The sequence below is a fragment of the Anomaloglossus baeobatrachus genome, chromosome 1 (genome assembly GCF_048569485.1).
Source record: "Anomaloglossus baeobatrachus isolate aAnoBae1 chromosome 1, aAnoBae1.hap1, whole genome shotgun sequence".
In the NCBI taxonomy this organism is placed as follows: domain Eukaryota; kingdom Metazoa; phylum Chordata; class Amphibia; order Anura; family Aromobatidae; genus Anomaloglossus; species Anomaloglossus baeobatrachus.
The window spans coordinates 590,764,034-590,789,393 of record NC_134353.1 but is presented as its reverse complement, the minus strand read 5'-3'; the positions used below and the strand labels follow the sequence as shown (position 1 = coordinate 590,789,393).

The window sequence follows — 25,360 nt, the reverse complement described above, 5'->3', positions numbered from 1 at the left end:
TCTCGTTGGGGTCACGGAATTTATGACGCACATTCGGTCGCTTAAGCGATGTCGTTGTGTGTGACACCTATGAGTGATTTTGAATCGTCGCAAAAACGTTCAAAATCGCTCATCGGTGACATGCCCCCCTCTTCCCAATTATCGTTGCTGCTGCAGTAACGATGTTGTTTGTCGTTCCTGCGGCAGCACACATCGCTATGTGTGACGCCGCTGGAACAACAAACATCTCCTTACCTGCGTCCACTGGAAAAGGAGGAAGGAAGGAGGTGGGCGGCATGTTCCGGCCGCTCATCTCCTCCCCTGCTTTTCTATTGGGCGGCAGTTCAGTCTCGCTGCTGTGACGTCGCTGTGACGCTGAACGAACCGCCCCCTTAGAAAGGAGGCGGTTCGCTGGTGACACTGATGTCGCTAGGCAGGTATGTGCGTGTGACGCTGCCGTAGCAATAATGTTCGCTACGGCAGCGATCACCACATATCGTGCCACCGACGGGGGCGGGTGCTATCGCACACGACATCGCTAGCCGATGCTAGCGATGTCGGAGCATGTAAAGCACTCCTAAGTGTTGTTATGCCCCAGGGAAACAGACTATGTAGCCATTGTCACTCGCAATCAGAGTGCCCAGAACATAGGCAGTGTACTACCTTCTGGACCCTCATCATCCAGTGGGATAACAGAATCAACTACTGACCCACAGCAGGCCTTAGAAGGTTCCTGTGAGATTGGGACCTTAGCACTGCTTCTGGTTACATCTATCCAGGTGTTTTGGACTGCACTGTCAATCTTGCAGATGCCAGTCTTGAGGCGCTAAGTAATCTTGAGGAGAAGCCCATTTTCAAGTCCAAAAAGGAAAGGGTATTGTGGGGTTCTGGGAGGTTGTGTAGTGAGATAGGCTTGGGAGACAATCTGTAATTCAGTCTCCCATGACACCTCTAAAAGGGGAAGATGTTCTAGAGAAATTGTCAAATTCATAAGACATCTCAGGATAAAGAGTAAATCCCCACATTGAACATATGGGATTAGTTCTAACTAGAGACGAGAGAGGAAAAGCTGACACTTCAAGCTACATTGAAACAGGACTGCCTGTTGTGGACAGGTAATTACAGCAGAAGAACTCTTGGGAAAAAGTCAGCCAGTCTGAGATTCGTTTACACAGAGACCGGAAATTGCACTTCCCAGGTCAAACCTTTTTCTGAGTAAAACAGGGTCATATACTTTTTGACAGATTAGTTCCTGGGACTTTAACCTTCACAGCCTGAACAGTTGGTCCCTTGTGGCCAGGTTTGATATTTTCTATTCACTATAAGAAGGGGGTGTTTAGAAGAAATAGAGAATTTATTATGCAATCTGCCCACCTCTTAATTAGCCAATGATCCAGTCACAGACCTGCATTTAGAATATTAAAAAGTAAGCCATCCTGGAAATATAATGGGTGGCACAAAAGAAAGCTGTTCACATGTGGGGGCCTGCCCGTGTTGGATTGTGTTCCATATTTCAATTTCTTCTCCCCGAAGCAAACAGAAGACAACTTTACATTGGAACATTTAGGTATTTCTGTTATTTCTCCTGTTTTATTTTTTTACTGTTTTACATACTTGTGTTACGTTTTTATAATGTATACCTTTTTATTGTAAGCACTGCATATTTTTTATATTAAAGCTTAAATCTTTAATAACTTTGATCCATGTATGCTCTAAATTCATAGCCTTACAGAGAGTGTGTGAACCATTTGATTGTCAGACAAGAGTATATTTCGGAGACTCATCACCCCGTGTGTTTGATGAGCAGTGGCAGCGAGTTATGTTGTGTAGCCAGTTGTGTGGTTTGTATCACTATATAGCCTATAACAGAGGTTAAGTGGAAAATAAACTATCCCTTGCAGGCACACCCCATGTCTCTTATAAAGAAGTGTGTATATGACAATGGTCTTTGAGTATAATCTTTTATTTTATATTTTTAGCACATCCCAGCCCCTGTTTATTACGGTTTGGAGTCTCTTCAGACCCAAAGAATAATAATTGTCTTTTAAGAGCAATTTCAATTCACACCAAATTTGATTCGATTAATTAATTCATGGATTTCTAGCCATTAATCTAATTTTCTTATTTTTCTGATAAGTTACCCGAATAACAAAAATGACACTGCCCATTCCCATTATGGTACGATTTTTTTTCCAAAAAGAACAGAGAGTCTGTTTTTTGTTACGCCCTTTACAAACTTTGAATGAATTTTGGGCTACTTTCCCACCCTCATTTTTGATGCCAGAGCACTTCTTCATACAATGGGAATGTCTACTTATGCTGTTTCCACATAGGAGCATTGGGGCTTAGACCAAACACAACTCGGGTCCTCCTTCTAAAGGCCCAATAGGCCTAGACCTGAATTTGGTGTATGGATTCTCTTACACTGTGTGCTATGTAAATCCAACGAAAGAGTGGTACCAATCCAATTCGTTAAAATGCATAATCTTTATTAATCTTTTAAAAATAATTTACAACAAGTGTCCTCTATAAGGTGAGCAGTATTGTATACAATCAATGAATATTTAATTGTCATGCATTGGTATATTCTTTTTATAACTACATAGTGCACACTCATATGTTTATACTGTGCATGACTAAATCAGTTGTCATTTTCCATATCAGAATGGTTGTAACTAATGACAGTTGCTTTTTATTTAAGGAATAGCATGAGAAAATAAATTCACATTTTATCACAACCTTGTACTCAATTAAATGATGTTGTTGTCTCCTGCTCTAATCTAGTTGCTGCATAATGCCCGTTCATGATAAGTACTGTGCAGGGCTAAGTCAATTACATTTACAACATCAGAGTAACTAATGAAAAATACTGTCTGCATATGGGGTAACACAGGTGAATGAGTTAACGTTAAGTAACAATTGTATACTCACAGCTTTGGTGTTAGGGCTGCTTCTCACTTGCAAGTTTCTCGCAGTAGAGCAATGCGAGAAAATCTCGCATTGGAATCAAACACATGTTAGTGAATGATTCAGCTCTCATCTGCGATTTTTTTCTCAGTCCAAATCGGACTGAGAAAAAAATCGCAGCATGCTGCTTTTTTGCGAGTTTCTACTGCGAGTATCTCCAATGCAAGTCTATGGGAGCGTGTAAAAAAATCGGATGTCACGGGACGGCACTCACACCATCCTAGTGTCATCCGATTTTCCAAATACATTTCTCGCATGTTTCCTAAAAATCTGGAAACGAGTGAGGTCTCACAATGTCTGTCAATCACTATTCTCTGTCAGTCGGTGTCTCCCTCTCGGACTCCATTCTCTCTGCGTCGGTCACTATCTCTCTGTCGGTCTGTCGGTCGGTCACTATCTCTGTCCCTCACTCTCTGTCCATGTCGCTCTAACCCTCTCCCCCCCTCTCTCATACTCACCAATCCCCGATCTCCGGTGCGGCGCTGCACGGCATTCACACTGCTCCGGCAGCTTCTCCTCTTTTGAAAAAGCCGGCCGCTCATTAAACAATCTCGTATTCCCTGCTTTACCCTCCCTCCGGCGCCTATGATTGGTTGCAGTGAGACACGCCCCCACGCTGAGTGACAGCTGTCTCACTGCAACCAATCACAGCAGCCGGTGGGCGGGTCTATGCTGTGCAGTAAAATACTTTTTGGGGCTTATTAAATTGCTGAACCAGAAAATTTGTTAGTGTTTTTAATTTCTAATAAATGATTTTTTAAGGTGTGTGTGTTTATTTACTGTAATTTACAGATTAATCATGGAGGGTGTCTCATAGACGCCTGACATGATTAATCTAGGATTTAGTGGCAGCTATGGGCTGCCATTAACTCCTCATTACCCCGATTTGCCAATGCACCAGGGCAAATCGGGAAGAGCCGGGTACAGTCCCAGAACTGTCGCATCTAATGTATGCGGCAATTCTGGGTGGCTGCTGACTGATATTGTTAGGCTGGGGGGCTCCCCATAACGTGGAGCTCCCCATCCTGAGAATACCAGCCTTCAGCCGTATGGCTGTATCTGGCTGGTATTAAAATTGGGGGGGGACCGCGCGCCATTTTTTAAAATTATTTATTTATTTATTTTACTGCACAGCATAGACCCGGCTGCTGTGATTGGTTGCAGTGAGACAGCTGTCACTCAGCGTGGAGGCGTGTCTCACTGCAACCAATCATAGGCGCCTGTGGGCGGGGAAAGCAAGGAATACGAGATAGTTTAATGAGCGGCCGGCTTTTTCAAAATAGTAAAAGCCGCCGGAGCAGTGTGAATGCCGTGCAGCGCCGCGCCGGGGATCGGGGATCCGTGAGTATGAGAGAGGGCTGCTAACTTCATTCACTCGGGGGATTAGCGGTCACCGGTGAGCCCTTCACAGGTGACCGCTAATCAGGACGTGGCACACAGACAGAGCCGCAGCATGACAATGAAGTCGGGTGAAGTTCACCCGAGTTCATTCTGACAGTGCAAATAAGGAATAACGTTTGGAACACCATTCTAAGTCTGAACTGGGTGCAAAAACCTAAAAAAACATCACTATGGGGAGATAAGGTATGCACACCAGTGACTATGTAAGGGGAATACATGAAATAGCAGAAACTGCTGTGTGAATACTGACTTGAAAAATTCAATAGCTATATGTAAGAGTGAAAATGTGAAAAATGGAATCTGCATTACTGCCATGAACATATGAATCAAGAGAAATTTAGCTACTGAATTGATCAATGCAATAGAGCCCCAACACTACGCCAAAGTATTTCTCTACGTTGGGGTCCCTAGCTTGTGTGTGTCCTCTCACGCAGGATTTTTCAAGTCAGTATTCACACAGCAGTTTCTGCTATTTTATGTATTCCCCTTACATAGTCACTGGTGTGCATACTTTATCTCCCCATAGTGATGTTTTTTAGGTTTTTGCACCCAGTTTGGACTTAGAATGGTGTTCCAAACGTTATTCCTTATTTGTTAGTAGTTTTTCGTTTGTGAACCCTCCCCACACACACCTATTGCCAATCCACATCGTATATATAGCCTGGGTCTCAGCTTCCCATACACGGTAAGTTTTTTAACTGCATGAGAGGACACACACAAGCTAGGGACCCCAACGTAGAGAAATACTTTGGCGTAGTGTTGGGGCTCTATTGCATTGATCAATTCAGTAGCTAAATTTCTCTTGATTCATATGTTCATGGCAGTAATGCAGATTCCATTTTTCACATTTTCACTCTTACATATAGCTATTGAATTTTTCAAGTCAGTATTCACACAGCAGTTTCTGCTATTTCATGTATTCCCCTTACATAGTCACTGGTGTGCATACCTTATCTCCCCATAGTTACATTCTGACAGTGCGGCTCTGTCTGTGTCTGCTGTCATCTGCCATTAAGCTCTGCTGCATGGCTGTCTGTGTCTGCTGTCAGCGGCCATGTAGCAGTGCTGAATGGCAGATGACATAGTAAAAAATACGCATTACACACGTATTACACACGCTAGTAAAATCATTAATTTATTCAGAAAAAGCATCGCACTTGCGTTGCACTCAGACCTAACGTGAACTAAAATCAGCCGAGTTTTTTTCAGCCCAGTCGGACCAATTTTACTAGCATAGATGTGTTTCCACCCTTATAGTGCAATTAACACCCAATGCGAACCCCACTGCATCCAGTAACAGTTAACCCTCCATGCCATAATAACAACCAATACTGACCAGTAGTAGTAACAATACCACATCACCAGCAGTCCCTGGGGTTCGCATTGGGTGCTAATTGCACTATAACACCAAAGCTGTGAGTATACAATTGTTACTTAACGTGAACTCATTCTCCTGTGTTACCCCATATGCAGACAGTATTTTTCATTAGCTACTCTGATGTAAATGTAATTGACTTAGCCCTGCACAGTACTTATCATTAACGGGCATTATGCATCAAAACTAGATTAGTGCAGGAGACAACATCATTTAATTGAGTACAAGGTTGTGATAAAATGTGAATTTATTTTCTCATGCTATTCCTTAAATAAACAGCAACTGTCATTAGTTACAACCATTCTGATATGGAAAATGACAACTGATTTAGTCATGCACAGTATAAACATATGAGTGTGCACTATGTAGTTATAAAAAGAATATACCAATGCATGACAATTAAATATTCATTGATTGTATACAATACTGCTCACCTTATAGAGGACACTTGTTGTAAATTATTTTAAAAAGATTAATAAAGATTATGCATTTTAACAAATTGGATTGGTACCACTATTTAATTGAATTTATATTAATATAGTGTTCTCGAGTAAAATAATTTCTAGGTCTGGGTAGTGACCTATTATTAACTGTATGCTATGTACAGATTATTAAATATATAAGTTATAAATACAAATACCTTAGCAAGTGCAAGCAATGCTTTTTGAAAATCTCCAGATGTATCAGAGGTAATATCCTTTGCCAGATCATTCTTGAATACTGTAACGTAAAGTTGTACATTTGTTAAAGGGATGTACAGAATTTTTTAAAACCTTGTAAAACAAAATATAATAAAGTTTTCCATGAAAACATGGTGTTTTTATTGTAAAGAGGAATTTGTTGTCTGCCATAGTGGAGTTAACTGACCAGAGATATCTTATTAGTATATTTGTATTTGTGAAAATTATCTGAGAGTTTTCAGCCACCGAAAAAATGCTCATAAACAACAAATTAATCTGTAAAGTTTACTAATCATCATAATTATTTCACATAGACATTGAAAACAACCAAGTACAGATGAACAATTATCAGTAATGGAAATCAAAATCTGTTCATAAGCTGCAATATAATAATTAACTATGTGGAAAAGCCCATTTTATTAGTAAGAAAAAAATCTAGATTCAGTTTTGCAGGCTTGGATGATGTCCTTTGAATTTATAGACTAAACTTCTAAATCCACTGTATTTCCAAATATTTAAAGAAAGAAAAAGATTCAATGACCAAAAAAAGTAGATTTTGGGTACTCACCGTAAAATCTCTTTCTCGGAGCCTTCATTGGGGGACACATGAATCCATGGGTGTATGCTGCTGGGACTAGGAGGCTGACACTATGCAAATAAAAAAGTTGGCTCCTCCCCCGTAGTATACACCCACCGACCGGAGCTGAGGAGATCAGTTTGTGTAAAAGCAGTACGAGGAGAAGCTTGAAATCCAGAACATTCCGGATCCATTGAAGTCTTAGAAAAGGGCGGGTGCTGTGTCCCCCAATGAAGGCTCCGAGAAAGAGATTTTACGGTGAGTACCCAAAATCTACTTTTCTCTATCACTTCATTGGGGGACACAGGAAACCATGGGACGTCCTAAAGCAGTCCCCAAGGGTGGGAAGAGAAAGACCCGAAAACAGGGTTAGCACAGACGAGATTCTGTGACCGGAACCTGGCCCTAGACACCGTAAGGAAAACCTACCCGGCAGGAGCCGAAGTATAGGGGGAAGAGTTAAGAGTACTAGGGAGTACTTAGATCTAGTATAAACCGCATGTGCGGGGATTAGAATGATCAGGGAAAAAGTTGCATCCTCTGAAATATGCACCTAAGAATCTAAGGCGACTGACAGCAATAGGACAAGAGAAAAAAGCCTGACTTGACCCTGGTGCTACGTTTGAGAATGGAAGAAAGAGGGAAGAGCTAAGGCACCTGGTAGGTAAGTGCCAGGTAAGCGGAGGCCCACCGTGCCTTGGCCCTTTACTGCCGTAGAATGACTAAAAGGGAACACCAACTGCCTGAAAATGTGCAGGGGAGTTGGGCTGAGAGAAGAGATGAGCTACTCGAGGAGAGCGTAGGGGAACTCCGCCATAGGGGGACTTGACCTGTTGATTTTACAGAACCGATGGAAGTGATCTGACCCTAGTGGATGGAACAGCCTGCAGGCGGGAAAAAAATACGGGAGATAATTCCCCTGTGTAAAGAAGTCCAGAAAAAACTTGCAAAGTCCGGAGACAAAAAGAGAAGGTTAAGGAGCCGAGGGAAATCCAATAACCAACTTCCACTTTCACATGACAGACAGGAGAAGAGAGTCCGGGCATCTACAATGGCGTGACTGGGAAAACTCGAACTCCAGATTCGGGTACTAGATGGCCACTGAAGTGAAATACTGGAAGGAGAACCCCCTATGGGGGAATGCTCTTGTGACTGAAAATAGGCACAAGACCTGGGATGTACGACCTGGGATGGGAGAAAGAAAAAACCCTTCCAAGGGGGACGCAAGGAAAGGCTCGGACTATGTCACTGGCCTAAGCGCTAGCCGACCAGAGGAGTGACGCCTATCCTGAGAAGGTGGTAAGGAAAACGGAAGAGTGACGTGAAAACGCGTTATCACGTCGCAACCAGAAGTGACAACGAAGGGGAAGAAATGACCGAGAATAGGTGAGGTTAAATGGTCTGGCAGAGACTCTGCTTGAGAAGTGCATGAATCAGATATAGCAACATGTGATATTAAAACTTAACCTTTAAAACTTTATCATCACATACAAATACACACTGCAGACACATTGAAGAACATACAATCCTCCCACATTATAAGAAAAAAGGGGGAAGTCAAAAGTTACACCACAGCAACCTGACCATACCAGAGAATACAAAATTGGAGTTTATATGTAACCAATCTATTCAAGCTATAGATGTTTAGATCACTCATGTGATATTCATTCATGAGGTGAAATCAGTAGATAGTGCATGTGGTGGGTGGGTGTAACCCACATAAAAACATATGATTATGGATCAAAAGATATATTATCCAACAGCACTACCCAGGTATAATAATAGTACCAATATGATGTAAATAGCCAAGATTGGAGAGGGGGGGAAGGGGGGGCACAAGGGGGATATACTGAACTCATGTTGATGAGATAGAAAGTGATATAGAGTGACTTGCAAAGGCAGTCAGATATATATACAATATCCCAATAGGACATCAGGAAAATATACAACCTGATAGGGGAATTCAAATGACAATTACTAGAATACCAAACAGGAAGCTAACAGACAAGTAGAGAGAGGATGAAGAGACCAATATTTATATAAAGCATCCATAGTTGAGTTGTTCATTCAAACCAGAGGGGGAGACCGTATTGAGCCGGAAGATCCATCTTGCCTCCTTTTGTAAGATCAACCGGCCATAAGATATAATTGATATCTAGCATAGTATATCCATATAGGAGTCACCATCTTTTAGATATTACAGTCTATGGTGTTTGTTTCGGCTTAAATTGTCCTTTGTTGGTATTTTACACTATTGTAAATTTACAGCTGGGCGATTATTTTCATCCATTTAAGCCTAATAGTACTAATGCTGACTGGGTTAATTGGCATACTATTTTTATTGTGATCATATATATATCCTGTATTCTACATACACCCAGCAATAATTCAGCTTACTAGCAGTGCCATTATAGCCAACTATGCACAAGATCTCCCTACCCCTCCTGTGTTGGTTGTAAAGGGTGAACGTTTCCCGTTCCCCTGTATATTGAAATATGTTGGCGCCATAAATATATGAACTGTATTGGCCTCAACATTTTTCTGGTTTTAATTGGTGTTTGGATCACTGTATGTTATTTACGTCATTTTAAATAACCCAATTAAAGGTTAAGTTTTAATATCACATGTTGCTATATCTGATTAAGTTGTACATGTTGGAATTCTTCTGTATTACCTACTGGTTTTGAATTAGTGCTATATTCGAGAAGTGCATGAATCCACGAGCGTCTGAGCCCAAGCGGTGGAGAGCAACCATGGAATTTTGTATGGCAGAGAATTCGAAGAGATCTAGCATATCTCCACGAGCCATCTAGAATGGCTACAAGAGAGGGAAAGGGAGGCAGACCCCTCTTGGCCTGAAACTGAAGCAGGTCCTGTCTAGGTGTTAGCGAAGACTGGCGGATCAGATGGGGACCACTCGCTGTAGCGTTGAGTGTTCAGGTGGAAACACCCAGTGGCCTGAGCATTCAGGGCTCTCTGAAGAATTCTGTCGCGGAAAATGGCCAGAAGACGATGCTTAAAACCTACAGCTGGTCCGGAAATGTGAGCCCAATAACTGGGCCGTCAGGATACTAGAAGTCCGTTGGTGAAACTGGTCCTCCGTTGAATCGATACTTGCTAGACGATCCTGTGTCTGGTTCTTAACTTCATCTGTTATCTGTGAAGGGACTGAGAAAATCTGATCTCTATCTGGAAGAGAGAGAATGTAAGTAACGACCTATGGATTTAAACATATGCAGTACCTGGCTGGAACCCTAGTAAAGGGCACGGCTAAGACTGGTCTAGGCCAAACAATAGGCGGATACTAGAAGTACTATGAACCACCCGAGGAGGGTGGCAGGAAGTAAAGCAGACAACATACCGGTTAGCAGACAGAGCCGTACCCTGCTTACCTCATTTGAGAAGCAAAATGACTGCTGCCTCAAGAAACGACGCAGCCAACATACGGTCAGAGAAAAAAGCCTTACCTCGTGGCTACCGTAGATGAATGGTGTGAGGTAGGAGGAGGTCCCGGGTCACTGGGAAGCGACTAAAAGAGAGCTGCTGCTGTGCGGAGTCATGGGGTCCGTGGTTGCTGCAGGGAGTGAATCACACGACCCTCCAGTCAGATGGTCACGTGTTACCTTACCTCAAGATCTTGTTACACGTATGGTGTCAGGTAGGAGATGGCTGAAGATCGCTGAGAAGTGAGAAAATAACTGCTGCAGAAAAAAGAAGACAATGCACTGGTCGGAGGACCATGGCTTACCTCCTGTTTACCCAAATGAGTGGTTTGAAGTAGGAGAAAGCCTCGGGTCACTGGGAAGCAACTTAATGACAGTTGCTGCCGTACTGTGTTAGGGGTCCATGGAGACCACAGTCCTCGCCTCAGTCGAAGATGAAGGAGGTGCATGACCCGCTAGGTGAGGTAGTCTGTTCGACTCACTGGGTCGTGAGCAGAGCAACACATACCTGTTACGGTAGCCAGCTTCTGGTCAGGAGAAACGCTAGCCCATTGGATAGCGGGCAGGATTATCGATCTTGAATACTGGCAGTGAATGTGACAGCTGCTGGCGTGCCGCATCATGGGGCAGTGTTGGATGGAGCTCTCGCCTCGGTCAAAGATGAGCGGAAAAGCTGAACAAGGCACTCGAGCCTGTTGCTGTATTTGGCTTCAGTTTCTGATAAGTGCTGGCCCATAGGATAGTAGGCAGGCTCATCAAATCACTCTCACGCTGTAGTAGACAGGTGCATACAGAAACACTGGCACACAAGATAGAGGGCACGTTCTGGAAATACTAGCACACCGGATGGTGGGTAGGTGCATAGAGAAACACTGGATAGTGGATACTGGCACCCTGGAAGATGGACCGACAAATAGAGACGCTGGCACACAAGCAAGTGAACAGATCTATGGAACTGTCAATCTGGATGGTGGACAGGTTGATAGAAAAACTTTTAGCACACTGAAACGGACAGGTGCAAGTAGAAACCTGACACCCTAAACAGTGGGTAGGTTCACACAACACTGTTACAGTGGTGTAGACAGGTGCGCATAGAAACACTGTTACACTGAGTAGTGTAAGGGCTTGTGAAAACCCTGGTACACCAGAGTAAACAAATGCACGTAGAAAACACTGACCCACGGAATTGCGGGCTGGATCCCCAAAGGGACCTGGGTATTGGAGCACACAGGCATGACGCAGACACTGGCACACCGGATAGTGGACAGGTACAGGGAAACGCTGGCACACAGGAGTAGGTCAGTGCATAGAGAAAAAGTTGGCCCACTGGATAGTGGACAAGTACGAGGAAACACTAGCACACCGATGAAAACTAGTACATAAAGAAACACTGGCATACTGGTGTAGGCCGGTGCGTAGAGAAACGGTGGCATGCCGGTGTAGACCAGTGCGTAGAAAAAACACTGGCACACCAGATAGCGAACAGGTACATAGAGATACTTGCACACTGGTGAAGACTAGTGCATAGAGAAAAGACAGGCATATTGGATAGTGGACAGGTGCATAAAGACACTGACACACAGGTGGAGATCACGGGCACACTGGTGTAGACCAGGGCAAAGAGAAAACACTGGCACACTGGGTAGTGGACAGGTACATGAAGACACTGGCGCACTGGTGTAGTAGACCAGTGCGTAGAAAAAAACACTGGTACACTGGGTAGAGGGCGGGTACTTGGAGACACTGGCACACTGGATAGTGGACAGGTTGACATAAAAAGTGGACAGGTCAAAAGAACACTGACCCTGTGGAAGATAGGTACATTAACACACTAAATAGCGAACCTACGGTAGATAGGGATATGAGGAACAGAGACACACTAGATAGTGGGTACAGCAGAGTAGGCAGGAAAATGAAACACTGACCGTGGAAGGGGACAGGACCCCAGAACACTGGAGTACTCCTGGAGATGGGCAGGTCAGGGACAGCACTTTGGAGACGGGTGACCTGCCAGAGGACCGGTGGTCCCTAGCAGAGTGCGTGTGGAAGAGTGTTATCCCGTACTTGTAGAAGTGGAGGGAATCTGGGCATGCAGTAGTATGAGGTAGCTAATACTCCCTGAAGTAGTTCTAGACATATAATATGTGTCAGAGGAGGGACAGCTCACTGTAAGTGAACGGGAACTCAGGGATCAGGAACAGATGCCTATGGCAGTAAATAGTGCTTTTTTTTTATTTACACTCTCTCTCTCTCTCTCTCTCAGTCTTGCAGAGACTGGGAGCAGTAAGGGAGGCCAGGAGAGACCAGTGGTGCCCGGGCTGCCCGGAGCGGTTACTGCGGGGGAAGCCTGGCTGCAGGTAGCGCAGGGAAGCTGTCTGCCGGCGAGGGTGCGCTGGGCCCTGAATCGCCCTGGCTGCCTGCGGGGAACGCTGAAGCTGCGGCGGCGTTACTTACCAAGCCGGGAGTCTTGGTTTGTGGGGCTGGAAGGGAGGGCAGAATGACGTCCCCCAGAGGTCTCGGCACCGGGAAGTGACATCAGGCGCCAGGAAAGAGGGGGTCGGCGCCTGCACGGGGAAGCAGGAGAGCCGGATTGTGAGCTCGCGCGACAGGGGAGGCGGGTCAAGTTTGAAAAGCCCGCGCGTGCGGGCAGAAGAATTCCTGGCTGGGAGCGTGGCCTGGAAGGCGCGCAAACGCTTAGCGGTGAGAGGCCCGGAAGCTGAAGGGGGCGTGGCGCAACTGAGGAAGAAGGCCGCAATGGACCCGGGGGCTAAATTTTTTAAGGTAGGCTGCCGGAGGGGACGCCTATTAGTGAACGCCATGGCAGGGGATAAGCGCAGGGAGGGGGCCGATCGGGGGAGCCCAGGGAGGCCACACTACAAGGGGAGCAAGCTACAGAGGGGCCAGCGGTAGATGGCTATAAGGGAAAAATCAGGCCCCCCTGACCCAGGTGGTGAAGGGGCTGTGGTGAATATATAAAGACGGGATCCCTCCCCCCATGGCCTGGAACGGGGGAGAAGGAGGGGGAGTGCAGAGTACTTATCTTGAAGGTCCCGGCTTGTCCTGAGGTGATCCTGGAATCATCCTGCAAGGCGAGCAAAGACATCTCAACAGTCTCGGGCATAGTCAAAGGGAGACCGCAGGGGTACCTCTCCATCCCAGGTACGGTCTTCGTCCTCCTACCCCACAATCAGGCTCGGGAGCGAGAGAGTTTGGGGAGGGGGGCAGGACCCTCCGCCTTTATCAACGACGTCGCACTTTTCCTCACTGCGGATGCACCTCGAACACTCTTCTGTGTTGGAGGGGCCGGGTACACTGCCAGACAGACACGGAAGACAACAGTAGTGGCGGACGGACCCCACTCTGTGCGACCGGTCTCTATGTGGGAGAGCAGGGTGAGCGATTACACCCTGTCGCCCGACGAGCTGTGTCTGAAAAACAAAGGTAAAACATTAATAAAACACAACAATACAAACCTGAGGGGCTGAGAGCAGCCCCTGCGTGTCCAACCTCCTCGGACACTAAGCAAAAACTGATCTCCTCAGCTCCGGTCGGTGGGTGTATACTACGGGGGAGGAGCCAACTTTTTTATTTGCATAGTGTCAGCCTCCTAGTCCCAGCAGCATACACCCATGGTTTCCTGTGTCCCCCAATGAAGCGATAGAGAAAGGTGAATTAATGCCCATAAATAGTACCAACCATATGTATTAGCAGCAATATTGCAGCCCGTAAAATAGATATTATTACATTAGTGAATATACAAGAGTGCCTGACATCCCTCCCATATGATGTGACATTAGCTCATGTGCTATAATACTGGCTATAACTGTATTCCTGTTTTTATAAATATCTTTTGTTGCTGATAATTTGTATTTTTACTGATAAGATGTACTTTAGACATTTTCTCTGATTGTAAAAGAAATCAGAGATTATGTTATGTTTTTGTTCTGGTTGTTCATTTTCAGACAGACACATATTGAAAAAACCTTTAGAGCCTAATTATGTTGGAAAGACTATCATCCTCAGTGCCTCACTTGCATCACTCAATCTAAATGTGGCTAAGTGCAGAAACTAGACAACATATACATTCACTTTGAAATACTAAAATGGTCATAGTCACATCTAATATATAAAGCTGAGTGTATGTATAGGTGGATGTGCGTATGTCTGTTAAAGAAATCTGCACGGTCGCATTTACAATCACAAAATTTTGCACAGACACCCCATGTGACTCAGGGAACGTTATAGACTGTTTTGAACGGAAAATCTAACCCCATGCTTTACAGTTACTCTCCAGAAAACCTGCCTCCATTAAAGTGAATGGAGCTGGGAGCTACAGGTTATTAATAGCAGCTGAAATTGGTTGCTATAGGAACAACTTAAATTGGTAGTATAAGAAGCTTATGTGTCAGGTAATAAGATGTCGGTGATGGAGAGAGAGAGAGAGGCAGGGAAAGAGACAGACAGACAGACATAGGTACAGGCAGAGTAAGAGGCAGACAGGGAAAGAGACAGATGGAGACAGACAGACAGGGAAAGAGACAGGCACAGACTACAGGGAAAGAGACAGGCAGACAGGAAAAAAGACAGACAAAGACAGACAGGGAAAGAAACAGACAAAGACAGACAGGGAAAGAGATAGGGAAAGAGAAAAACAGGGAAAGAGATAGAGACAGATGGAGAAAGAGACAGACAGATGAGGAAAGAGACAGATGGGGAAAGAGACAGACAGACACTGATACAGAGACAGACAGAGAGACACAGACACTGATACAGAGACAGACAGAGAGATAGACACAGATAGACAGACAGACATGGAGACAGAGACACACATCGATAGAGACAGACACACAGACAGACAGAGACAGACAGGGAAAGGGACAGACAGACAGGACACACAGAGACAGACAGACAGAGAAGGACACACGGAGACATACAAAGACAGACAGACAGGCAGACACAGCCAGACAGAGACAGACACACATTGATAGCCAGACAGAAACAGCCAGACAGAGACAGTCACACAAACACAGCCAGACAGACTGGGAGAGAGACAGACACAGCTAGACAGACTGGGAGAGAGAAAGACACAGCCAGACAGAGACTGGAAGAGAGACAGACACAGCCCAACAGAGACTGGGAGGGAGACAGAGTGACAGACACAGCCAGACAGAGACTGGGACAGAGACAGACAGACAGACACAGCCAGATAGAGATCGAGAGAGAGACAGAGAGGCTGTTACTATCCCAGGCAATGCCCGGGTACTATAGCTAGTCTATTATATAAAGCTGACTGTATGTATGTATGTATGTAAAGGAATTCGCACCGTCGCATTTACAATCACAACATTTTGCACAGACAGTCCATTTGACTCAGGGAATGTCATAGACTATGTTTTGAGGGGAAATTATAACCCCGCTCTTTACAGTTATTCGCCAAAAAACTGCCTCCATTAAAGTCAATGGAGCTGGAAGCCACAGTGCAGCCAGAACTTCAGAAGAATGCGCAGCCACACCCTTGAATGTTGGCATGTCACAATGCAGCCAGGGAATGAGACAGACAGAGACAGACAGATACAGACGTACAGACGGGGAAAGAGACAGACAAAGAGACAAACACAGGGAAAGAGACAGACACAGGGAGAGAGAGTGAAAGACAGACAGAGAGATATATATATATATATATATATATATATATATACACTACAGACCAAAAGTTTGGATGCACCTTCTCATTCAAAGAGTTTTCTTTATTTTCATGACTCTGAAAATTGTAGATTCCCATTGAAGGCATCAAAACTATGAATTAACACATGTGGAATGAAATACTTAACAAAAAATTGTGAAACAACTGAAATTATGTCTTATATTCTAGGTTCTTCAAAGCAGCTACCTTTTGCTTTGATTACTGCTTTGCACACTCTTGGCATTCTCTTGATGAGCTTCAAGAGGTAGTCACCGGAAATGGTCTTCCAACAGTCTTAAAGGAGTTCCCAGAGATGCTTAGCACTTGATGGCCCTTTTGCCTTCACTCTGCAGTCCAGCTCACCCCAAACCATCTCGATTGGGTTCAGGTCTGGTGACTGTGGAGGCCAGGTCATCTGGCGTAGCACACCATCACTCTCCTTCTTAGTCAAATAGCCCTTACACAGCCTGGAGGTGTGTTTGGGCTCATTGTCCTGTTGAAAAATAAATGATGGCCCAACTAAACGCAAACCGGCTGGAATAGCATGTCGCTGCAAGATGCTTTGGTAGCCATGCTGGTTCAGTATGCCTTCAATTTTGAATAAATCCCCAACAGTGTCACCAGCAAAGCAACCCCACACCATCACACCTCCTCCATGCTTCACGGTGGGAACCAGGCATGTAGAGTCCATCCGTTCACCTTCTCTGCGTCGCACAAAGACACGGTGGTTGGATCGAAAGATCTCAAATTTGGACTCATCAGACCAAAGCACAGATTTTCACTGGTCTAATGTCTATTCCTTGTGTTCTTTACCCAAACAAGTCTCTTCTGCTTGTTGCCTGTTCTTAGCAGTGGTTTCCTACCAGCTATTTTACCATGAAGGCCTGCTGCACAAAGTCTCCTCTTAACAGTTGTTCTAGACATGTGTCTGCTGCTAGAACTCTGTGTGGCATTGACCTGGCCTCTAATCTGAGCTGCTGTTAACCTGCGATTTCTGAGGCTGGTGAGTCAGATAACCTTATCTTCCGCAGCAGAAGTGACTCTTGGTCTTCCATTCCAGGGGCGGTCCTCATGTGAGCAAGTTTCTTTGTAGCGTTTGATGGTTTTTGCCACTGCACTTGGGGACACTTTCAAAGTGTTCCCAATTTTTCGGACTGACTGACCTTCATTTCTTAAAGTAATGATGGCTACTCGTTTTTCTTTACTTAGCTGCTTTTTTCTTGCCATAATACAAATTCTAACAGTCTATTCAGTAGGACTATCAGCTGTGTATCCACCAGACTTCTGCACAACACAATTGATAGTTCCAACCCCATTTATAAGGCAAGAAATGCCACTTATTAAACTTCACAGGGCACACCTGTGAAGTGAAAACCATTTCCGGTGACTACTTCTTGAAACTCATCAAGAGAATGCCAAGAGTGTGCAAAGCAGTAATCAAAGCAAAAGGTGGCTACTTTGAAGAACCTAGAATATAAGACATATTTTCAGTAGAGATGAGCCACCACCCTATGTTCGAGTTCTGTTCGTCGAACGGCAGGTGTGTTCATCGACCGTTCGTTGAACACTTTCGAACACCTTAGAAACACCATTGAAAACAATTGCAGGCAAACACATACAAACATGCACAAACATGAACGCACACACACATATTATACTCACCTTACCTTCCGTTCCATCACCGGCCTCCTGGGACTTGCAGTTCGCCAGTACAAGATGTGTATCGGTTAACCATCGCGACCGATGCCGGAACTTCCTCTGACAGAGCACTGACGTCAAAGGCAGGAGCCACTTGCCTCTGATTGGCCAGCGAGTAGCGTCTGACAGAGGAAGTTCCTCCCTCGTCACGATGGTTACCCGATACACGTAGTTCGCCGCTACAGGATGTGTATCGGGTAACCATCGCGATGAGGGAGGAACTTTCTCTGTCAGATGCTTCTCAAAGGCAGCGCGCTAGCCAATCAGAGGCCAGCGGCTCCTGCCTTTGACATCAGCGCTCTGGCAGTGGAAGTTCTGGCATCGGTCACGATGGTTACCCGATACACATCTTGTACCGGCGAATTGCAAGTCCCAGGAGGCCGGCGATGGAATGGAAGGTATGGTGAGCATAATATGTGTGTGTGCGTGTATGTTTGTGTGTGTTTGTGTGTGTTTTTGTGTGTTTGTGCATGTGTGGAATGGCACAATAGGGGACCAGGATGGGACATTTAACAAGTTAAGGAATTGTCTGCATTGCAATTATTTCCTATGGGAAATCTTGTTTTGCTAAATGAGTAACTTGGTTAGAAAGCACACTCCCAGAACGGATTGTTCTCGTTAACCAAGGTTCCACAGTATTAACATTGAATGACAGCCTTACTGTGAAAAGCCAGTTAGGCTTTTGGTGATCGAACCTCGAACTGTCGAACTTGAAGCTAATTGTTCGCGTTCGTCGAACGACTCGAACATTGCCTAAAACAGGTCGAATTTGAGATTATCGAACAGTTCGATTCGAACACCACTCATCTCTAATTTTCAGTTGTTTCACAATTTTTTGGTTAGTATTTCATTCCACATGTGTTAATTCATAGTTTTGATGCCTTCAATGTGAGTCATGAAAATAAAGAAAATTCTTTGAATAAGAAGGTGTGTCCAAACTTTTGGTCTGTACTGTATATATAATATATAAAGCTGAGTATATGTATTTGTATGTGTGCATGTATGTACAGTATGTATGTCCGCTAAAGGAATCCGCACCATCGCATTTACAATCACGAAATTTTGCACAGACACCCCATGTGACTCAGGGAACGCCATAGACTGTTTTGACCGAAAAATTTAACCCAGCGCTTTACAGTTACTCTCCAAAAAATGTGCCTACATTAAAGTGAATGCAGGTGGGATCTAAAGGCTATTAATAGCAGCTGTGATTGGTTGCTATAAGAACAAAATAAATTGTTAGTGTAAAAAGCTTATGTGTGAGGTAATAAAATGTCAGTGGGGAGAAGGATAGAAAGAGACAGACAGACAGAGACAGAGAAGGAGACAGGAAAAGAGAAACACGCAGACAGACAGTGAAAGAGACAGAGAGAGAGACAGTCAAAGAGACAGACAGAGGCAGACAGACACAGACAGACAGGGAAAGAGATAGGCAGACAGGAAAAGAGACAAACAGAGACAGAAAGGGAAAGAGACAGACAGACAGGGAAAGAGACAGAGACATGGAAAGAGACAGGGAAAGACAGGGAAAGAGACAGGCATGGAAAGAGACAGAGACATGGGGAAAAAGACAGATGGGGAAAGAGACAGACAAACAGGGAAAGAGGCAGGGAAAGAGACAGAGACAGGGAAAAAGATAAGGAAAGAGACAGGAAAAGAGACAGACAGGGAAAGAGACAAACGGGTAATGAGACAGACAGGGAACGAGACAAACATAATGAGAGAGACGGGGAATGAGCAGACGGGGAACGAGACTGACAGACAGATAGACACAGAGATAGAGAGATACAAACAGACACAGAGATAAAGACAACAATTGAATGATAGCCCGGCTCACTGAGCAAGGTGCTCAGGGGAAAAAATATAACTGAGATAAAGACAGACAGACACAGAGATTAAGAGAGATGGACAGAGAGACTGATACAGAGACAGACAGATAGAAACAGACAGACAGAAAGATAGCACGCTTTGGCAATGCTGATTGTTTTTTGGTCCTGCCAATAAAGCCTATTTGATTTGATAAACACAGACAGACAGATATGGATAGAGAGAGACACACATGGATAGAGACAGACAGAAACAGACAGGGAGGGAAGGGGACAGACAGACACACAGCGACAGACAGGGAAAAAGACAGGCAGAGACAGACAGAGAGACAGAAAGAGACAGACAAAAAGAGACAAACTCACAGAGACAGACAGACAGAAACAGGCAGAGACAAACAGAGACAGACAAACAGACAGAGACAGACAGACAGAGACAGCTAGACAGACAGGAAGAGACAGACAGACAGAAACAGACATAGACAAATGGGCATAGACAGACAGACATACACAGGCAGACGGAGACTGGGAGGCAGGCAGAGAGACAGTTACTATCCCAGGCAATGTTCGAGTACTACAGCTAGTATATTATATACATATATATATCTGCCGCCGCGGCGGTGGCTCCAGGTGGTGATGTGGCTGTACCAGGCATGAGCGACAGGCTTTTTGTAATGGGGAGTAAAAATAATATTTAAAAAGGAGAGAAAGAAAAATAAGATAATGAGTTTGTGATGCCAGTTGGGATGTTTGGTTGTGGTATGGCTGGGCATTGCTGTTGGGCCCCAGGAGTTGGGTAGTGATGCGCAGTGCCAGAGAGTTGTCCTCTTACCCTTCACCCCCCCAACTAGGCCTGGTTCCTGGGGATGTGTTGAGGTAGGGATGGTGCAGCAGGGAATAAATCACCAAGAGAGAGGACAGGAAACTTTTACATTTTACTGAAGATCTGTATAACAGTTTTTCAGGCTTCCAATGATGGTGGTTTTCCCTGTCCCGATGGGAGTTTGGCTTATCTGCTGTATGGTGATAGTGTACTTCTTCTGCTACTATTTCCCTAAGTGGGAATAGGTATCTTGGTATCCTTGGACATCCGAATATGTACTCCCTTCTGGCGAGCAGGTGACTGGAATCCTGTAGGAAACCTCTCTACTTCTTCTAGAAATTTCTGGACTCACATGTGCCACTATGCTCCCAGGCAAATGTCACTGCCCCTTATAAAAAGGCTGAAGTCTCTCAGTTTTGTCACTGAACTTGAAGGCACCGATGACCTAGCGACTGATACCCTGACAAGTGTACCTAGCTCCTCCAGAGGTTTCCAGAAATCACCTCTCCTCATTACGCTCCTCACTTCACCTCACACTGACACAGACTAACTGCCTCTCACTGTATGTATGTATGTATATATGTATGCATATGTATGTGTATATATATATATATATATATATATATATATATATACTAGAAGGTGGCCCGATTCTACGCATCGGGTATTCTAGAATTTACGTATTGTGTAGTTCATGTATGATTTTTGTTATATATATATATATATATATATATATATATATATATATATATATATATACTAGAAGGTGGCCCGATTCTACGCATCGGGTATTCTAGAATTTACGTATTGTGTAGTTCATGTATGATTTTTGTTATATATATATATATATATATATATATATATAGATGTTGTTGTGTGTAGTTACCAAGTGTTTGTGTAGGCGCTGTACATGTTCTGGGTGTTGTCTGGGTGTGATGGGGGGTGAGAGCGGTGTTGTATGTGTGTTGCGTGTGTTGCATTGTTTGTGGAGCGCTGTGTGTCTGTAGCGTTGTGTGTGTGTTGCGCGGTTTGTGTGTGTGTGGTGTGTTTTGGGGGGAGGTATGTTTTGTGCAATGTGTGTGTTGTGCGGTATGTGCGTATATTTGTGTGTGCCGCGGTGTTTGAGTGTTGGGTGTTGTGTGTGTGCAGCGTTGTCTGTGTGTGTGGGTGTCTGTGTAGGGCAGTTGTTTGTGGTTCCCAGTGTGTGTGTGTGTGTGTGTGTGGTGTGTTGTGCAGTGCGCGCGCGCGCGTGTGTCTGTGTGTGTGTGTGCATCAGCCTCTCTTCTCTCAGCCTACCTCTCCCAGCCTCCCTCCTCCCAGCCTCCCTCAGCATCAGCCTCCCTCTCCCAGCCTCCCCAAGCATCAGCCTCCACCAGCATCAGCCTCTCTCCTTCCAGCCTCCCCCAGCATCAGCCTCCGCCAGCATCAGCCTCTCTCCTTCCAGCCTCCTCCAGCATCAGCCTCCCTCTCCCAGCCTTCCCCAGGATCAGCCTCTCTCCTCCCAGCCTCCATCCTCCCAGCCTTCCCCAGCATCAGCTTTCCCCTCCCAGCCTCCCTCAGCATCAGCCTTCCCCAGCATCAGCCTCTCTCCTCCCAGCCTCAGCCTCTCTCCTTCCAGCCTCCCCCAGCATCAGCCTCTCTCCTTCCAGCCTCCCTCAGCATCAGCCTCCCCTTCCCAGCCTTCCCCAGGATCAGCCTCTCTCCTCCCAGCCTCCTTCCTCCCAGCCTCCCCCTCCCAGTCTCCCCCAGCATCAGCCTCCCCAAGCATCAGCCTCCACCAGCATCAGCCTCTCTCCTTCCAGCCTCCCCCAGTATCAGCCTCTCTCCTTCCAGCCTCCCTCAGCATCAGCCTCCCGTTCCCAGCCTTCCCCAGGATCAGCCTCTCTCCTCCCAGCCTCCTTCCTCCCAGCCTCCCTCAGCATCAGCCTTCCCCTCCCAGTCTCCCCCAGCATCAGCCTCCCCAAGCATCAGCCTCCACCAGCATTAGCCTCTCTCCTTCCAGCCTCCCCCAGCATCAGCCTCCCCAAGCATCAGCCTCCACCAGCATCAGCCTCCCTCGTCCCAGCCTCCCCCAGCATCAGCCTCCCCCTCCCAGACTCCCCCAGCATCAGCCTCTCTCCTCCCAGCCTTCCCCATGATCAGCCTCTCTGCTCCCAGCCTCCTCCAGCATCAGCCTCCCCCTCCCAGCCTCCCCCAGCATCAGCCTCTCTCCTCCCAGCCTTCCCCATGATCAGCCTCTCTGCTCCCAGCCTCCTCCAGCACGCCGTGCTCCTCTGCCGACACTCACACATCCGATCGCATCCACTCACACACACCCGATCGCATCCACTCACACACACCCGATCGCATCCACTCACACACACCCGATCGCATCCACTCACACACACACACCCAATCGCATCCACTCACACACACACACCCGATCGCATACATTCACACACACAGACACTGACGATATCGCACATACGCGCTGATACTCACAACATCCGGAGATACCACATGCCTCTGGCCATGTGATCCTCCGTCAGGTCCTGGAAGATCACAACAGCACAGTATCGAGGCCGAGAAGCAAGCGATATCGCCGGATGCTGTGAGTGTGTGGATGCGATGTGAGGTGTGTGTGTGTGAGAGTGAGTGTGATCTGATGTGTGTGTATGTTTGTGTGTGTGCTGTTATGTGTGTGCGTGTGGATCTTCCGCCGCAGCAGGACCTTGATGCGCTTGTAACCATGCGAGCATGGTTACCAACGTATCCACACCACTCCCGTGCGAGCGGGGGCCGGGGGGGGGTGGTGGTGGGGGGGAGTACAGTACTCACCTCCGTGACAGCCGTGTCAGTTGGGGGAATGCGCGGGGGGGGGAGGGGGAGGGGGAGTACAGTACTCACCTCCGTGACAGCCGTGTCAGTTCGGGGAATGCGCGGGGGGAGGAAGGGGGCGGGGCCAGAGCTAGCGTGCATTGCGTGAGGGGGGCGGGGCGTGGCATAGCCGAATTGTCAATGCCTGCAGGGTGCCGGGGCGAGAGGCCAATCTGTGGGGGGGGGCGGAGCCTGGGCGAGCGGCTGGCCAATCCGTGTGGGGGCGCAGCCTGGGCGAGCGGCCAATCGGTGTGGGGGGGCGGGGCCATGGCGAGCCCAGCGGCCAATCAGCTTTGTGTCACCGTAAGGACACAATTTTGGAGCATGACAGACAGACAGATAGACAGACAGACAGACAGACAGACAGAATAAGGCAATTATATAGATATATATATATATATATATATATATATATATATATGTGTATGTATATATATATATATATGTATATATATATACATGTTGTTGTGTGTAGTTACCAAGTGTTTGTGTAGGGCGCTGTACATGTTCTGGATGTTGTCTGGGTGTGATGGGGGGTGAGAGCGGTGTTGTTTGTGTGTTGCGTTGTTTGTGGAGCGCTGTGTGTGTGTTGCGCGGTTTGTGTGTGTGTGGTGTGTTTTGGGGGGAGGTATGTTTTGTGCAATGTGTGTGTTGTGCGGTATGTGCATATATTTGTGTGTGCAGCGTTGTCTGTGTGTGTGGGTGTCTGTGTAGGGCAGTTGTTTGTGGTTACCAGTGTGTGTGTGTGGTGTGTTGTGTAGTGCGCGCGCGCGTGTGTGTGTGTTGGGGGAGGTGTGCACTTCCCATCGTGCTCCATCCCCCATGCAGCGCACTCCCTTTCGTGCTCCATCTCCCATGCAGCGCACTCCCCATCGTGCTCCATCCCCTATGCTGCGCACCCCCCATCGTGCTCCATCTCCCATCCTGCGCACTCCCAAACGTGCTCCATCCGCCATGCTGCGCACTCCCAAACGTGCTTCATCCGCCATGCTGCGCACTCCTAAACGTGCTCCATCCGCCATGCTGCGCACTCCCTATCGTGCTCCATCCCCCATGCTGCGCACTCCCAAACGTGCTCCATCCGCCATGCTGCGCACTCCCCATCGTGCTCCATCTCCCATGCTGCGCATTTCCAAACGTGCTCCATCCGCCATGCTGCGCACTCCCAAACGTGCTCCATCCGCCATGCTGCGCACTCCCCATCGTGCTCCATCTCCCATCCTGCACACTCCCAAACGTGCTCCATCCGCCATGCTGCGCACTCCCAAACGTGCTCCATCCGCCATGCTGCGCACTCCCAAACGTGCTCCATCCGCCATGCTGCGCACTCCCTATCGTGCTCCATCCCCCATGCTGCGCACTCCCAAACGCGCTCCATCCGCCATGCAGCGCACTCCCCATCGTGCTCCATCTCCCATGCTGCGCATTCCCAAACGTGCTCCATCCGCCATGCTGCGCACTCCCAAACGTGCTCCATCCGCCATGCTGCGCACTCCCAAACGTGCTCCATCCGCCATACTCCGCACTCCCCATCGTGCTCCATCCCCCATGCAGCACACTCCCCATCGTGCTCCATCCCCTATGCTGCGCACCCCTCATCGTGCTCCATCTCCCATGCTGCGCACTCCCAAACGTGCTCCATCCGCCATGCTGCGCACTCCCAAACGTGGTCCATCCGCCATGCTGCGCACTCCCAAACGTGCTCCATCCGCCATACTCCGCACTCCCCATCGTGCTGCATCCCCCATGCTGCGCACTCCCAAACGTGCTCCATCCGCCATGCTGCGCACTCCCAAACGTGCTCCATCCCCTATGCTGCGCACCCCATATCGTGCTCCATCTCCCATCCTGCGCACTCCCAAACGTGCTCCATTCGCCATGCTGCGCACTCCCAAACGTGCTCCATTCGCCATGCTGCGCACTCCCAAACGTGCTCCATCCCCCATGCTGCACACTCCCCATCGTGCTCCATCCCCCATGCTGCGCACTCCCAAACGTGCTCCATCCGCCATGCTGCGCACTCCCAAACGTGCTCCATCCGCCATGCTGCGCACT

General features: G+C 46.9%; 1 protein-coding gene across 1 annotated transcript in view; it reads right to left on the bottom strand.

Annotated features, from left to right (window-relative positions):
- Positions 1-25,360, bottom strand: part of LOC142245372 (annexin A1-like) — a 78,827-nt gene that overhangs the window by 15,803 nt on the left and 37,664 nt on the right. Inside the window, exon 7 of the mRNA XM_075318026.1 lies at positions 6,363-6,442. Coding sequence (XP_075174141.1) covers positions 6,363-6,442 — 80 coding nt within the window. The remainder of the gene's footprint in view (positions 1-6,362; positions 6,443-25,360) is intronic.